The 16467-nt window shown below is 61.5% G+C and overlaps 1 protein-coding gene across 2 annotated transcripts in view; it reads left to right on the top strand.

Moving 5' to 3' along the window:
• The first annotated feature begins 261 nt into the window (after nucleotides 1-261).
• Nucleotides 262-16467, top strand: part of KCNH6 (potassium voltage-gated channel subfamily H member 6) — a 30946-nt gene continuing 14740 nt past the window's right edge. The window contains exons 1-5 of one of the 2 annotated variants that reach the window (XM_084496171.1): nucleotides 262-559; nucleotides 3425-3655; nucleotides 11019-11174; nucleotides 13674-13783; nucleotides 15545-15857. In XM_084496171.1, coding sequence (XP_084352297.1) covers nucleotides 484-559; nucleotides 3425-3655; nucleotides 11019-11174; nucleotides 13674-13783; nucleotides 15545-15857 — 886 coding nt within the window. In that variant the 5' untranslated portion in view covers nucleotides 262-483. The remainder of the gene's footprint in view (nucleotides 560-3424; nucleotides 3656-11018; nucleotides 11175-13673; nucleotides 13784-15544; nucleotides 15858-16467) is intronic. The other variant, XM_084496172.1, reaches the window with a different exon arrangement.

Consider the following 16467-nt stretch of genomic DNA (forward strand, 5'->3'; position numbering starts at 1 on the left):
ACAGCCACCCGGGAACCTCCCGGCGGGCCGGGACAGCGGTGACTAAGCACTTTGGGGATTTCTACTCTTCGAATTTTATTCTTTTCTTTTCTCCCCCTTTCCAGCGGAGCCTCCCCCCTTCCTCCACACACACACACACACACACACACATCCACCCCCTCCACCTCCCACCCCCCTCCTCCTCCTCCTCCTCCTCCTCCTCCTCCTCCTCCCCTCCATCCTCATCCTCCCCGGCCGCCCCCGCCCGGGGCCGGGCGCGGCAGGGCGGGCGGTGGGGTTCCCCCTTCCGGCCGCCGGGAGCACGGGAGCCCCGGGCCGGCTCGGCTCCAGAGCTCGGCCAGCCCTGGGGTGAGGCGGAGCGGGGCCGTGCCGTGCCGTGCCGTGCCGTGCCGTGCCCAACCGAGCCGCTCCGGGCCGGGCCGAGCTCCCCGCCGCCCCCGTGGGAAGTTGCGCTGCGCCCAGGGCGCACCGGGCGGCGGGGAGATGCCGGTGCGCAGGGGCCATGTGGCCCCCCAAAACACCTACCTGGACACCATCATCCGCAAATTTGAAGGGCAAAGTGAGTACCGTAACCCCCCCAAACCCTCCACCCCGCCCCGCTCCCCGCTCCCGGTACCGGTACCGGTCCCCGTCCCCCCCCCCCCCGCGGCCCCCAAACTTCGGGGCGCGGCGAGGAGCAGAGGGGGGGACAGGAGGGAGGCCACCGGCAGGGTGTCCCCCGGGGAAATAAAGGCTCCTCCGTGACCCCCCCGGGGAGGGGGGGGCGGAGGGGTGGGCGACAACCAGGCACTGTCCCCGCGGGTATTTATAGACAGGGCGACACCAGGGGACGAGCGGTGCCGGGGGAGGGGGACACCGGGGACCCCCGCGCCCCCCCCCGGGCTGGGAGGGGGTCCCGGGGGTGGCGGGGAGGGGGCCCGGCCGGCAGCCGGGTGTCCGGCGGCACAGACGGGCTCGCTGCTTGTTTGCCTTCAACTCCGCGCTGCTCCGAGGCAGCCGTCCCTGGTGAAATGTTGCCATTTGCTGTTGCTCCGAGTAATCCCTTTATATGAATTTTTTTGGGCTGCTTTTCGTGTCAAATATAGCAAAGAGTTCGGGCGCCTCGGGGAGCTCGGGGGTTTGCACGCCGTCGGTCGGGGGCCACGGCCGGGGGGGGGAGGCAGCGGGGGGCTGCGCTCACCATGTCCAGGCACCCCGATGGGGCCGCTTTGTCCCTATGGGGCTGGGGACAAGGGGAGGGGAGCGGGATTCCCCCCCCCCCCCAAGTTATATTTGGGTCTCTGCGGTGGGGTGCTGGGGCCGTGCACCCCCTCCGTCAGCACCCCATCTCCCTGCGCTTTGTCCCTGGTGCCGGAGTTTTCCGGCTGGGCGACCGTCCCTGCAGGATCTGCTGTGGCAGTGAGTGACGTGACCCCGGGGACGGGAAGCGAGAAAAACTGTCCCTGGATCCTATCAGCCCCCGCTGGGACGCGGCGGCTGGGGGGCAGCGGGGGCAGGCGGCGAGGCGTGCCAGCGGGGAGGCAGCCAGGCCCCCTCGGCCCCGCGGGCTCCCTGCCTGCGCGCTGCCAGCCACACTCCAAAATATTCCCCTGGGGCAGCTCAGAGTGTAACAGGTGTTGGGGGAGACCGAAATGAGCCCCCCCTGGGGCACTTCACCCTCCTTTGTTTGTGGGTGCCCTCACCCTGCCCCGCAGCCCTCATGGGTGCTGCAGCACCCAGAGCTGGAGAGCCCGGCGCACCCTCCCAGCCGAGCACAAGGGCAAGGGCAAACCTGCAGGTGTGAGCAGGGCAGAAAGCAAATTTTGGGGCAAAAACACCCTCAAGGAGAGCTGGCTCCCCAGCTTGTCCCCACGCCGGCCTTGGGCATATCCCTGTGCTCGGTGCGGCGCGCTGCCAGCGCCATCAATTCTGTCCTGCGCCAGCACGGCCCCAATCCGGCCCACGGGGCTGGCACTGCATGGGAGATGTTTATCGCGGGTGGTGCGCAGGGTTTGGGGGGATCCCTTCCCTGTGCTGCCAGAGCGATTAGGGCAGAGCGGGATGGGGCAGGGGAGGCAACTTAGGAACGCCTGGATGTGGGTTTTGCACTCTTTGCGGTGAAAACCCCGAGGGTGGGAGCCCCCCACGAGGGGCCACCGAGGGCTGACGCAGGAGACCACGGAGCCGGCATCCCCGCTCCCCCAGGGACTCCGGAGGTGACATTAAGGGGAGCCCCGATGTGCCGGGGGGGGCCCCCACCCCGCCAGGTCCCAGTGCCGCAGCCGTGCCGAGGTTTCTCCGCGTTGGAGTGAAGCCGGCGCTCGGCTCGGGAGAGCAGCGGGGCTCTGGAGCGCGCGCACGCTGCAGATGCCATTCCTGGGTAATCCGGGAGATTAATTGGGGTCTGGGCCGGGAGGCAGCCTCCAAAGGGACCCTCTGCTCTGACCTGCCTCCGGCTCCAGCCCGGGAGGATGCCAAAGGCTGGGGGAGTGCCGCAGGGGGGGGACGCAGCCTTTTCCATCAGTGCACATAGACCCCGCTGCCACAGCCCAGCAAAGCCTCTCCTGGTGCCCAGCACCCCCCGATCTTGTGGAAAAGCAAAAAAAAAACAAAAACAAAAAATGAAAAATCAAAGCTTGAGGCTGGGTCTCCCCCAGAAAAAGGGGTGAAGGGGCTCCATCCAGGCTGGACACCCCAGGCTCGGCAGCACTGTGAGTGCTGCACAGCGTGACACCAGCTTGGCCCCAGCCCAGCGATGCGGATGTGCCGCTCCCTGCCTCAGTTTCCCCCTTCCTCCACCTGAGCCCCGGCCTTCTCGAGCACGTGGGCCACGCAGCGCAGCGGGGTCTGCGTTTCAGCTCCAGCCCGAAGGCACAATTATCCCATAAAACATTCGGAGGATCATTAGTGCGGCAGGTTTCAGCCTGGCTTCCCGCAGAAGCCGAGCTCACGCCTCCTCTTACCTCTTGCCTGACTTGAGTCAAATCTGAGCAAGGGTGGGAAGTGTCTGAGATATCTCGGGTCCCCGATGAGCTCCTGGGCTGAGAGAGGCTCTGCTGCCCTTCCCCATGGCTGCTGGGGACAGATTGCCCATGTTTTAGACAGCAGCGAGTCCTCGTGCGTTAGCAGGGAGAGGTGGCTCAGGGCACTGCGGTGGCATTTTAGCAGGGACCCTTGTTCGGGGGTCCCCACAGCCACCAATTTGGAGGAAATTAGGGGGATTTTCTCTCTCTGAAGAGCAGGGCAGCACCCAGAGTGCTGTGGGCTGGTGCCAGCAATCGTCCTAAGCACCTCTCACTGGTGGCACTGGGGAGCCCAGCCCTGCACAAGCCCAGGGTGCCCTACAGCGGGTGGCACCAAAAAGCCCCAGCACCCCCCATCCAGCCAGGTCCCCCCGCGTGTCCCCACGTCCCCCTAAGCCCCGCGCTCTGCTGCGTCCCCGCAGACCGCAAGTTCCTCATCGCCAACGCCCAGATGGAGAACTGCGCCATCATCTACTGCAACGACGGCTTCTGCGAGATGTTCGGCTACTCGCGGGTGGAGGTGATGCAGCGGCCCTGCACCTGCGACTTCCTCACTGGCCCCGACACCACCAAGAGCTCCATCGCGCAGCTCACGCAGGCGCTGCTCGGCTCCGAGGAGTGCAAGCTGGAGATCCTCTACTACCGCAAAGACAGTAAGAGATGCTTTCGGCACGCGCGGGGCGAACCGGTGTCCCTAGGTGGGGACCGTGGTCGTGGTGGTGTCACCCGTCTGGGCTTGAGATGAAGCACAGCATAGGGTGGGGTGGGAGGGACCCTAAAGCTTGTCCTATTCTACCCCCTGCCATGGGCAGGGACCCTTCCCACCAGCCTTTTGGTTGCCCAAAGCACCGTCCAGCTTGGCCTTGGGCACCTGCAGGGATGGGGCACCCCCAGCTTCTCGTCTTCTTTCAGCTCTTTGAAGCTGGGGCTGGGTGGCAAAGGGAGTCTGATGGCACCGGGGCTTTGGGATTGCACCCGGGACCAGGGCTTTGCCACAGGAGGTGGGAGCAGGGTGACCCCATGGCGGGTCCCAGCTGGATGGACCCAGCTCGGCCAGAATTTGGGCTGTGGTGGTGGCGGCACCTCGAGCAACAGAAAGGAGCTGCCGGAATATTTGGGAATGGGATTTGCAAGCCCTCGGTGACAGCTCAGAGCCATGGGACCACTCGCAGCATCCCTATGGCATGAACGAGGATCCCATGGGGTGCCCACAGAGGAGATGGGGTGGGACTGCAGCCCCATGTGGGGTGATTCTGCCACCCCTCACCCCAAAGCCGGCTGGTACGGCATCGGAGCCGCCCCTCCGGCCAGCAGGATGTGGCTGCGTGCGCACAGATGGAATTACACTAAGATGAAAATGAAGCTTTGATGGAAAATACTAGTGATTAGTTCTAATACTGCAGGAAGTTAAATAAATATTTAGTGCTCGATGCTGCCAAGCGGCGTTGGCCGGGACTGGCAGAAGTGGGGGGAATTCAGGAGATCAGGCGCTCGCTAGAGGTAGAAAACATTAAGTATTTCCTTTTTTTTTTTTCAACCTGCGGCGCCTTCCCATCGCTTCAGATTATATTGCTGGGGGCTGGGCTTGAGAAAGGGGCTGCACCTCGCTGCTGTCAGCTCCGAGCGTGCCGGGATGGAGGAGAAACAACCGGGAAGGGAACATGGAGGCAGGAGCCTTGGCTCCCGGCCCGCACCCTATCTCCTGGGCAGGGACCCGGGTGTCCTGGCCTCCCTCCCAGCCCCTATCTCCTGGGCTGGCATCCAGGTGGGGCTGTGTGTCCCCCCCCCCGAGCCACCATGGGTTGAAGGGGTCTGGCCGGAGCCCAGCGTGGCTGGGAAGGCACGAGGAGGAGCGGGCACACGCCGTCCCCCTGCTCCCTGCAGCGTGTGGCCGTGGCAAGGACAGGGCGAGCGGCTCCGCGTCCCCTCCCCGGGATGGGGACGGTGGCACAGGATGAGCAGGGAGAGGAAGCAGCCCCCAGAGCCCAGTGCCGAAAAACTGGGGGCAATCCTGGCCCCCGCGGTCACAGGGAGCTGGAGGTGGCGGCTTCCCAAGGGCCGTTTGGGATCTTGGTGCCCCAGGGACCGCTCGGTCCCCGCTGGCAGCAGGATCCAGCCCCGTCCTCCCCTGCTTGAAGAGCTCCCGACAGCTCGTGGGATGCTCGCCACTCTCCGCAGAGCCCTGCTCTACCTCCAGGCCACGGAAACGCTCCGAGCTGCTTTCTTCTCTTTTTTATTAAAAAAAAGAAAAAAAAAAGGGGTAAAAAAAAAAAAAAAAACACGCACACACACAACAAAGCCTAGAAGAAAGCCCTTCGTGGCTATTTTTAAACCCCAGCCCCACCAGCAACACGCTCGCCAATTGTCTCCCCCCAGCACTCAGCCTGCGATCGCTCAGCCCATTATAAATGGGCCTTATCGGCGAAGAAAAGGCCCTCGCATTACGGGGAGCTGCTGCTTAATTAGACCGCGGAGGCTCCGAACCCGCCCGTCCTCCTTTTCATCGCGGCGGCTCCAATCTCCAGGCTCGACCTGCTGTTTATTACTGCGGTACTCCCGGCTCTGCAGCTCGCCTGGTTCTTTCCTGGCTTTTGTGGTTTGCCGGAGCTGATGTTCTCCCCCCAAAACCTGCCTGCCCGAGCCCCCCAGCAAGGTTACGGGGGGATGAACAGAGGGGATGAGGGGGGACAGGGTGCCCGGGGCACCCATGGGTGTCAGGGCAGGTGGCTGCGCCCACGTCCAGGAAGGTTCCCATGGGGGTTGATGCTTTGGGGCCAGCACGTCCCTGGGGACATCACACCCATGCTGGCGTTAGCGTGCAGCTGATTATAAAAGGAGATTTCCTTGCAAGAAGCTGCTGGGCTGGACCTGCCCGAGGCCGAGATCAGCCCCACATCAATGAGGGGCTGGGGTCCCCCAAAGGTGGCCGGTGAGAGCCCCCAGAGCAACCCCCCGAGCGGTGCCGGTGGCCGCAGGTGCTGGGCACGGTGGCGCTGGCACAGGCAGCGCGGCGGCAGCTGGCACCGAGCGCTGGGCTCTAAATCTGCGTGGATGTGATGGCTGCGAGACAGCAAGGGGAGACGTGCGGACGAGACAGCTGGAGGGACAGCCACCTGCCGGCAGCCCCTCTGTCCCCATCCCTGTCACCCCCTGGGGACAGTGTCCAGAGCCTGGGTTTTGTCCCCCCAAAGGTTAGGGGCAGGGGTGAGCCCCGCAGATGCCTCGCGCCGTGCCGTGGGCTGGGATTTCCCCAAGGGCTCAGGAGGTCGCAGAGCCATCGATGTCCCCCACAGCTCCCCATGGGGCTGGTGGCTGCGGGGTGTCCCCTCTGGCACCGTGTCCCCTCCTTCCCCATTTGGGGCACGTTTGCAGCACAGCCACAGGCTTCTCTCCATCAGCTGCTGCCAGAAGCCCACGAGAAAGGCAGACGGGGACGGATCCGGCCACATTTACTCCTCACAACCATACAGATGGCAACGTGCAGCGTGCTGCCCGTGGTGAGGAGCAGGCAGGACCCCGGGGACCTCGTGGGTGGCAGGGGACAGCAGGGAGGCACGGCGGGCTGACAGAGCCCAACCCCAGCTCGATCCGTCGGCTTTTCCAAAAACTTGCGGCTTTTGCGCCGAGCCAGGGCAGCTCGCCCCGTGTTTCTTTAAGGGTCAGGCTTGGCAGAGCTGAGCCCTGACCTCGGGAAGGGGACAGCCACCGCCGCCTGACTCCAGATGGGGACTTGTAAACATCCCCGGCTCGCAATGACAAACACTCCGCTGCCGGGGGTCTGGCACTGCAGGGCCGCGGCCGTCCTCCTTGGCACAGCCATGCTGCGCCTCCAGCTCTGCCCTGGGGACAGCATGATCAGGGGACGGGGCTGGAAGGGACACATCTCCACCCTCTGCAGCTCCCTGGGGGCTGTACGACTGGACCAGACATCCCAGGAATGGAGAGACAGGCCCAGAGCATCCCCAGCACCCCAGGGGTGCTTTCCATGGAGGGTTTTCCTGACACCCCTGCCCTGGCACCGATTCTCTAATCCCTAATCCCCCCCAACCCTCACCGACTGCTGTGTCCCCGGTGGGAGGTGGCACCGTGTGGCACCAGGACGGAGCCCTCGGGGTGCCCGGACAGCCCCGGGAGATGTCGGCGCTGCAGCTTTGGCTGCACAGCCCCGTGCTAAGCTGGACTAATTCCTGTGGCCAGCGGGGATTTAGTGAGGGAAGGGCCACCCGCACCCCAAAACGCCCCACCAGGCTGGGTGGGATCCTCACGGCCACCTCGTGCTGGCAGCTCCCCGGTGCCCCCAGCTGCTCCGTGCTCCTGCTCCTTCCCCTCCTGTCGTCCCCAGCCCATGAGCAGAAATCCCCGGTGTGCTGCATCGTCCCACCTCCCTTAATGAGGTCGTTTGGGTTGTAGGGGCTTGCCCCATGCAGTATTTTTGCTGGTCCCATGTCACAGCCAGTTTCAATAGGGTAGGAACAGGCATCCCCAGCACCATCCTCCTGGTGCACATGGGGCCAGGGGGACACCCATAGCCACCCCTTTAGCAGCCAGACCCTATGGGACACCCACTTCCCAAGTGCTCAGCCTCCCAGCATTTTCCACCCCGCCTCGATGGCTTGATTTAGGGTCTCGAAGCAATCTGCACAGCTCTTTGAAGTTTCCACCAGGGCCCTAGTGCTGATTTCTCCCCAGACGGGAGCAAGGCTCAGCCCTGTGCATGTCTTGGGGGCGCAAGACGGCCCCGTCCCCTCCGTGCCCTTCCCACCCTTTTTCCTCCTCTCCGTTATATAATGCCACTATAGATTTAGCCACTCTGCCATGAGACCCTGCAGATTAAATCTGCCGGCCGGGGGAGGGAAGGACTGGGTAAGAGCTCCCAGGGCAGATTAATAGCTTGCTTTTTTAATATTCATAACAATACAGTTTTGTGTCCAGCTCCCGGAAACCCCCGTGTCCCGTTGATTAGTTTAATGCCGATGATACGGGCAAACAGTCACCGCTCGTGGCTGCAGAGGATAAGAGGGCCGGGGAGGGAGGGGCCCCACGATGACATTTTTAATGTTATTAAGTGCTCGCTTTCATCAAGGTCAGGAGACGAGATGGGTCAGAAAGCACAAAGCCTCCGACCCCTCGGCTCTGGGGAGATGCTGGGTGACGGGAGGATGAACCCAGCCCGGGGTTTCGGGAACGAGCTGTTTTCCAGCCTGTGCAGACCCATCAAATCTTGGAGGATGAGTGTGGGACTCCCCAAAGCAGCACCCTCATTGCCAACACCAAGACCAGTGCAGGGAAACCCCCCGGTGCTGGTTCACCCCCCATTTTCCAGGAGAGCCCTCGCTGACACCCCAGGGACCGCTCAGCTGCCAGGCAGGAGGGAAGATGCCAAAAGCCTGCGCTGGGGAAGGGAAAAGAAATTCCAGCAGAGTCCCCAAGGCCACCACTCCCTGCCCCAGCCCACCGGGAGCCACTCGGTCCCGTTCCCGTGCCGCGTCCCCCCCCCTCCACCCCTTTTTGTGGGCAGCCCCACGGGCGGGGGCGAAGCACAGAGAGGTTGCGAATGCCCCCAGGACTCCTCCAGGAGATCATTTGGCGGCTAGATAAAATTAGACGGATGGAGACAGATTAGCTGAACAGCTGAAGGGAAGAGACGGGCAGATGGATGGGGACAGGCGATCGAGGAACAAGGACGGCAGCGCAGGGCTGGGGGCTCAGCCCACCCGCACCGGGCACCGCAGCAGCCCCGGGGTGCCTGGGTACCCCACACCCCACTGCCCCAAACCCCAAATCTTTGAGGATTTGGCTGCGTCTCGAGGGAAGGTGCTGAGCCATCCTCTCCATCCCCGATGTCCTCCCATCTAATGCACGGGTCCAAGACAGGCACCGAGCTCCCTGCACGCAGGAGGGATCCTGCCCCAGCCGGGGCAATTCCCCGGGGACCAGAGGGGGGTATCGGAGCAGCAGTCGGATTTGTGGGATCACAGCAGGTGCCAGCTGCTTCCCAGCCCCAACCCGAGCCCCAGCTGCTCCTCACGTCCCCAATTTTCAGCTGTTTGACATCAGCCTGGGATTAACCCTTCGGGTGCATGCAGGCCCTGCTAGGATCCGGCGCCCACAAGGTGTGCGGTGGCTCAGAGGCTCCCAGCACCGCAGAGGCGCTTAGGAAGGAAAAAAAAAATGAAGCCGTGAAAGGGAAGCGTGCAGCAGGGCAGAGCACGTGAGCCAGGATCAGGCCATCTGGATCGGGATGCCCTTGCATGGGAAAGCACAGAGCTGACGGCTGCCACGCCAACCTGCCAGCTCTCTGGTCCTTTGGAAGTTGGGGATGCTTCAAAATAACCTGCAGGGGTATAATAATAATAATAATAATAATAATAATAATAATAATAATAACAACAATAATAATAACAATAATAATAACAATAATAATAACAATAATAATAATAATAACAAAATTTTATAGCAGAGGAGAAAGCATCCCGCAGCCAACCCTACCACTCACACACATGTGCCAGCAGAGCTGCAGCATCCCAGGGCTGGCACCGCGTCCTCCGTGCCCGTGCCACCACCTAAGGACAGCCGCTCGCCTCTCAGACCCTACAGAAATACCTACAAAAGGTGGAAAAAAGGGTTCATTTCTCTCCATGCCCAGTATCACGGCACGCGGGTCGGCGCAGCGTGCCCGTGCGTCCCTTCCAAATGACTTTATCTGCTGAAAATCCCCCCCTCCCCGACCGCCTCCTCCCCACCTCCTGCTTTTAAGTGGATTTCCCCTCCGTGTGGTGAACAACGATGAAATCAAGAAAGGAAAGGAATAATCCCGGCGGCCGGGCCCTTTAAACGGATTTCACCCTATCCATTTCTTTCCCCTTCTTGTGCATGTGTGTGTGTGTGCGCCACTGACGTCAGGGCAGATTTGGAAGTTGCCCGATGCCGGCCATCTGCTCCTGATTACGGGAGGCCCTGAGCTCTTTAAAATTACACGCAGAAAGGCCGACGGGCCCCGAGCGTGGCCGCGCATCCCCGCACTGCCGGCCCCGCTAATCCCCCGCTCGCAGGGCGCCAGCCCCTTTAATCACCGTGGCCAGGGACGGAGGGAAGGTTTGGGTGGTTTTGCAGGGGCTGGTGCTTGTTGCAATGGCCCAAATTGCCCCAAAGTGATGAGGGGGTTGTCCTGTCACCCAGCAGGTACCTCTGCAGTGCTACCCCGCTGCCCTGTCGCTTCTAGGAGGCTTGGGGGGATTTTCGGGGGGATTTCAGCAGCAGGGATGTGGTCGGTGCCAAAGCAACAGGAGGCGGCTCAAGGAAGGGCTCCGCGCTGATTGCACCCTTGGGAATTGGTTTTTTAGGATTATCGTGGGAATGAAGGGTGGTGGGAAGCCCTCTGCGTCCCCCCATTGGGGAAAGGGCTGCAGGGAATTTGGGGATCCCCTGCTGCAGGCTGGCACCTGCCCGCAGCTCAAGCAGGACCATGGGGTCGTCGTGCATCCAGCGGGTAAATCTGCGTGGCCCCATGCTCCGTGACCACACTGGGGTCTTCCCTACAGCCCCCCTGCTCCCAGGTCACTGCGCCCACCCCTACGTCCCCCCCCATGCCTCAGTTTCCCCAGGGTGCTGCCCTCGCCCACAGCCTGGACCTGGGATGGGAGAAGGCCGAAACGAGTCCCCCCCAAACTGGTTGGTGACTGCAGGGCAATTAGCGGCGGCTTGATTGCAAGCAGCACACTTAATGAGGTTGAACTGCTACCTGGAAATTTTCGGAGTTCTTAATTACCCACACCGTAATTGCTAGTCTAAAGTACATTAATATAAATGACTGTCTGGGACAAAAAAAAAAAAAGAATAAAAAATAAAGGCAGGATGCGGTCTGCAGGAGCTGGGATGTGGCAGGGCCCTCCAAATCCGCCTCGGAAATTGCATCCCTTAAAAAATACGGTTCGCTAAAAACATTTTATGGCGTGGGGGGGGGGCCGGGGAAGAGCCCCCCGTGTCCCCCCCTGACCTCTCCATCTCTCCGCTCAGCCTCGTGTTTTCGGTGCCTGGTGGACGTGGTGCCGGTGAAGAACGAGGACGGTGTGGTCATCATGTTCATCCTCAACTTCGAGGACCTGGCGCAGCTCATCGCCAAGAGCGCCGGCCGGAGCCTGCACCAGCGGCTGTCGCAGAGCTGGCGCTCAGGTGGGTGGCACTGGGGACACTGGGGACACCGGGGGGAGAGGCAGGGCTGCATCCTCCGGGGGCTGCGTTTCTGCAAAGCCGCAGCTCCAACGGGTTGGGGAATTGAGCCACTTGAAAAGAAAATGGGTGGATAAAGGGCTTTTTTGGCCCTTTGTGTGCACCCCCAGGCACGCCGTGTGCTGTGCACCTCCTGATCCAGCTGGGGACCTTGGGACAGGGTGGGGATGGACCCCGGGCACAGGAGGGTGCAGATTTAAGGAGAGGGCATCTCGCCTGCTTTGCTGCCAGCCCTTCAATGTTTCATGCTGGGAGGGGTTTGTGGCAGCCCCTCGGGTCCCTGCTGCGGGCAGGCAGCACTGCGTTGGTCGGGACAGAGGGCGCTGGCGTGGGACAGGAGCCACGTGCGGATGTTTTGGGACAGCTGGGGGATATTTGGTGTCACCAACAGCAGGGCTGTGCCACGGGGATGTCACCGCACGAGGGATGCATTGGGATGGCCCTGAACTTGCTCCAGCTTTGGGCTGTTTCCCACAGTCCCAGGCTCATCCCAGGGCTTTGCAGGGCTTTTGGGGGGCAGTGGAAAATCCGATAGCAATTTTTTGGGGAGGCTGGAGCAAAGGGAGAGGGGGTGCGGGTACCAAACGATACCGAAGTTGGACCAGACCATGGGAAGCAGAGGTGGAGCTTCCAAATACCCTCCTGCTATAGGGTCCTCTGTGCCAATCACCTATGTTTTAAACAGGTGAACAATCTTACATAGATCTTCCTATAAACACTACCTGGGGTGCGGGGCGCTACAGGGAGGCTTGCGTCAGGACATTTGGGGACCAGGCTAAAGCTGTGGGAGCAGCCTGGGTCTGGCCCCCCACAGCACTGGGGGTGGCACAGTGGGATTGGGACCACAGCCAGGGCTGGGGCTGCACTGAGGACTGACGGGGCCTCTTGACGCTGCCCTTTGTGTAGTGTAACGTGTTTTTAATGCAGTCACGCTCGGTGCACGGACACAGCCCCAGTGCCACGAAGGGGTTTGCGTGCGTGGCTGCAGGTCCCGGTGGGGATGCTGTGTGTGGTTTTGGGTTTTGTGCATCCTCGGGCCAAGCATACGCAGAGGGGACGAGCAGAGCTATGCGGTGGGTGTGTGTATATCCTGCTATGCCTGTGAAGTGGCGAGGTTTATAGGTTTATATTTCTGGTGCATCGCGACAAGAGCAGTTAGCCTCCGTGCATGAACTGCTGCGGATGTCCTAAATACCAGCACCGGTGTTGCCTCCTAGCTCTCATATGTCCATCTCGACATATGACGCATTCCCGTCCTGTTGAACATCCCCCGAGGTCTGGGTTTGGCTGCGGAAGGTGCCCAAACAGAGCCAGCACCGAGTGATTCCCTGCGCACCCCAAGGAGCCTTGTCGGGAGAGGCGGGTGCCAGCTCGGACCAGCCCCTTGTGCGTGGGTTTTCTGGCACCGAGCAGCTCGGCAGTGCTTTGGGGTTAAGTGAGGGGAGGTGAATTGTGCCAAAACCCATCAGCTCCACACTATGCTGCTTTCTCCCAGAGGACGGTGCCTTTCTGGAGCTTATTTTGCATCCCGCGTCCCTCTGCCAAGAGGTATTGCCGCTAGTGGAGGGATGAGACGCAGGGAAGGTCAGCCAGAGGCTCATCTAATGGTGATTTAGGCTGCTTTGTTTTTAATGTAGGGTGAAGCCAAGCTGGTCCAAGCCTTGCCCAGCTCCTGGCCCTGCTGACAGGGTTTGCCCAGGGAAGGTTTTGGTCTGGGACATGAATTTGGTCCTGAGGGTCATGGTCTGCTCTGCAGAGCAGCCACAGAGGAGGACGAGTGATTTTGTGCTGGGCATCACTACCAGGGACATCGGGTCCTGCTGTGGCTGCAGCTGGTCCCTCTCTGCATCCACCCCTTCCCCTCCTCACCCTCTTCTGCTGCTCCTTGCAGCCCCAGCTGCTCTCACCTTGGTCCTGGGCTCCAGCGAGGCAGTGCTCTTGTCCCCAGGGGCAACCCCAACACTTTGGTCCAGCACTGGACAAAATGGCTGGAAGTACTTTTCCTATTTGTTAACTTGTAGGACTTTTTTGCACGTTGTGTTTTTGTTTTTGTTGCTTTTGTGTTTTTTCTTTTTTCTTTTTTCTTTTTTTTTTTTTCCTGAGTCCCACCAAGGAGATTTAGAGGCTCGATTTCCTCCAGGTCCAAATCCCCTAAGTGGCTTTAAGCAGCTTAGAGACGCTCCGCACCTTTCCCGTCTTGCATCCTCAGTGGCCGGGGTCTCCTGCAGCCCCGCCGTGCTCAGGGTCTGCCCTGAGCTCACGTTGCTGTGGGATTAGTGAGCGCCGCAGGAGGAAGGCCCACGCATGTCCCCCAAAACCACCCGAAATCCTTCGCAGCCCGCTCCCGCGCCACCGCCCCGACCTGCCTCGCTGCGGCCATCCCGTGCAGCTAGGTTACATCTGTGTCTCTTGTGTTTTGTCTGTGTTTTTCTTTTTAACAAGGTCAAGGTAGGCGGTTGAAGTTTAGTCTCCCGTCCCTGCGGCGACTCAAAGTCCAGCGGAAATCTCTGCCCACCAGTGAGTTTGATGGAGTAGCCATTGACTATGGAAAGGTAACCGCAGCCTTTGTCTGATACGAGCCCGTGCCTCAGGCCAGGACCCAGCGCTCTTCCTCGCTCTCCCCATCCCCGCTCCCCCTCGGCTGCTGTGGCTCGGGCCGTACCCGGTGCTGGGGGGCTCCGGCCCCGGCGGCATTGCTTCGGTGGCATGGGACCGTGCTTCTCCGCAGGGCCAGCCGTGGCTCACGGGGGGAGCGGGAGCTGTGCCGAGCTGGGAGGAAGGTCCGGCTCCGTAGGGCGAGTTGTTTGGGATGGCAGAGGTTGGGGGAGATGTCCCCTCTGCAGAGATGCTGGTGGCAGCTGGAGAAGGTGTGGCGTGAGCAGGGAGCACAGCTGGCAGGGCTTGCAGGCAAAAACCTCGAAACAGCACATTTCCCCCCATTTTCCTGGCCGGGACCAGCCCAGGCAGCTCTGGCTTCTCAGTCCTCCTGCAAAGACCATGATGGAGGGTGATGCTGTCACTGCCGATGTGATGAGATTGGGGAGGTACCGGAGGAACCTCGTTAGAGCTTGCTCTTCTCAGTGTCTTCTTGGCTGTCGGAAGTGCTCGAGGTACCTCTGGGCAAAGGCGTGTTGTTTGCTGAAACCCTCCAGCTCGAGGCACAGGGCTGTGGGCAGGAGGCTTTCGCTCTGCTGAGGCATCCCCAGGCACGAGGTGGTTGCTGCGCTGGGTGTATCCGGACAGCCTGGATACAGCTGCTTCCCAAAATCACAGCTTGGGGAAGGCGGGAGGTGCATGTCTTCTCTCAGGTTGTGCTTGTGGCGAGCTGAAGGCATCCGTAGTGCTGTCAGCTGCTCTGGGTACGTTGGTCCCACACCCGCCAGTGCTGCTAAAGGCTCTGGGCGCCCCACGGTGAAGCTGCGTGGTGCACTGCAGCATTTCGGGGGCACACGCGTGGAGGATGCGCCCTGAGGACGTCCTGACGATCCAGCGCTCTGGTGGAGCCTGGTCCAAGTGGGGAGAGCCTGGCAGGAGCAGGGACAGCCAGCCCCACTGGTCACCACGTCCTACAACCTGCAATAAGGCCTTTGGGGATGGTGAGGAGTGCTGCACCGTGCCTCGGGCACGCGCTCAAAGCCCCAGTCCCAGCCATGGGCATGGCTGCATAGACCCGAAGGATTCTGCCCCAAAAGGTGGTGGCTTTGTGCTCCTCGCTGCAGAGGCCGTTAAAGGCTGGAAGCTCTTCAGGTCCCCGGGGAGGAACCTTTAGCAATGGCTGAGGGGCTCTGGAGGAGAGGGAGGACCTCATAGGGCTGAATTTTCAAACCCAGCAGCATCTCCAGGGCTTCCCGGTGCAGAGCACATCCCTTCCCCGGGACAGACAGCAGCACAGGACCCCGGGCACCCACCCGCCGTGGTGGCCTGAGCTCCTGCAAGGGGCGAGGGAAAGGCAGGACCGGTGGTGGGACACGGGGACGCCTCAGGAAAGAGCGCTGCAGGGCAGGTGCTCCAGGCAAACCCACCCTTAGGGTCTCCTCTTCTCTTCTTGCTCTGCCTGCTTCCAGCTACGCCTTGCAAACAGCCCCGTGGCCGTGCGAGCCGGCTCCTGGCACCATCCCGGGGCTGCCACGTCCCCAAGGGCTCGGTCACCCCCACCGCAAAGCACCCTTGGTTCTGGTCCAAGCTGGAGCTGAACGGGGGAACCGCAGCGCTTCCCGGCCCCCTGCCCCTCCTCTTACCTCCCCAGCTCCCTCCTTCCCCCCAGCACGCGAGGACTCCTTCTAATAAAACCCTTTCTCCCGGCTGTCTTAAAGCCCGGTGGCGACTCCCTGATTTTGAGGGACTTGAAGACATCGCCCAAGGAGAACTGTGTGCAGTCAGAGACCGAATCCCTCCTGGAAAAGGAGAGGAGGCCGAGCCTGGAGGCCGACCCCACCTTACAACACTCGTCCCCGAAACAGGAGCCTCCCTCGCTGGGCCCGCGAGGGCCGTACTCTGCGTGGGGTTTCATTCGGTCTCGCCCCGGGGGCAGCTTCCACAGCCTCCGCAGGGTCTCCTCCTTGGACAACTTTGAGGCTGCGAGGTCTGAGTTCCAGAGAAAATTCAGGGAAAGGAGGGCAAACTCAGGTAGGGGAAAAACCCCGGAGTTTTCGGTCCTACTGCGGGAGCGACGGCCCCAGGGGCCACCAGCACGTCTCGGGGGGGGAGGTCTCTTACCTTGCACTGCTTTTTCCTCTGCAAAGTGGAGATTAAGTGGGGTCTCCTCCCTCAAACCCGCTGATCTCGGCGTGCTTCCCTGCATAGGCAGGTCGTAGAGCATCGGTGGCGTCGCGCATGGGCCATAGACTGTGTAAGGTTGCGTTTGGCTGCCCTGGGTGAGAGGCATCTCGATGCCATCCCACCTGGCCAGGAGGGAGGGAAGGGGTCGGCAGGCAGTGTGATGGCCCCGTGAGTGATGTCCCTCCGTTGGAGGTGGAGGGGACAGCAGCCAGGTGGGAGGAAACGCGCCTCCACCCCGTGTTCACGTTCGGACCTCTTGTTCTCGTAGAGACGTGATGCTAAATAAGGTGGAGGGCAGGCAAGGGAAGCTTCAATAATTGGGGATGGGGAGAGATCAGCATGCGGTGTTTGGCTTGAGGAAACGGGGTGGGGGATCGTGGTCCTCAAATAGTCACAAGTTACGGACCTCAAAAGGGGGCACGGCACAGAGGGGCTGAGCGGGCAGGAGGAGGGTGGC

Source organism: Aythya ferina, assembly GCF_964211825.1.
Source record: "Aythya ferina genome assembly, chromosome: 23".
Taxonomy (NCBI): Eukaryota; Metazoa; Chordata; class Aves; order Anseriformes; family Anatidae; genus Aythya; species Aythya ferina.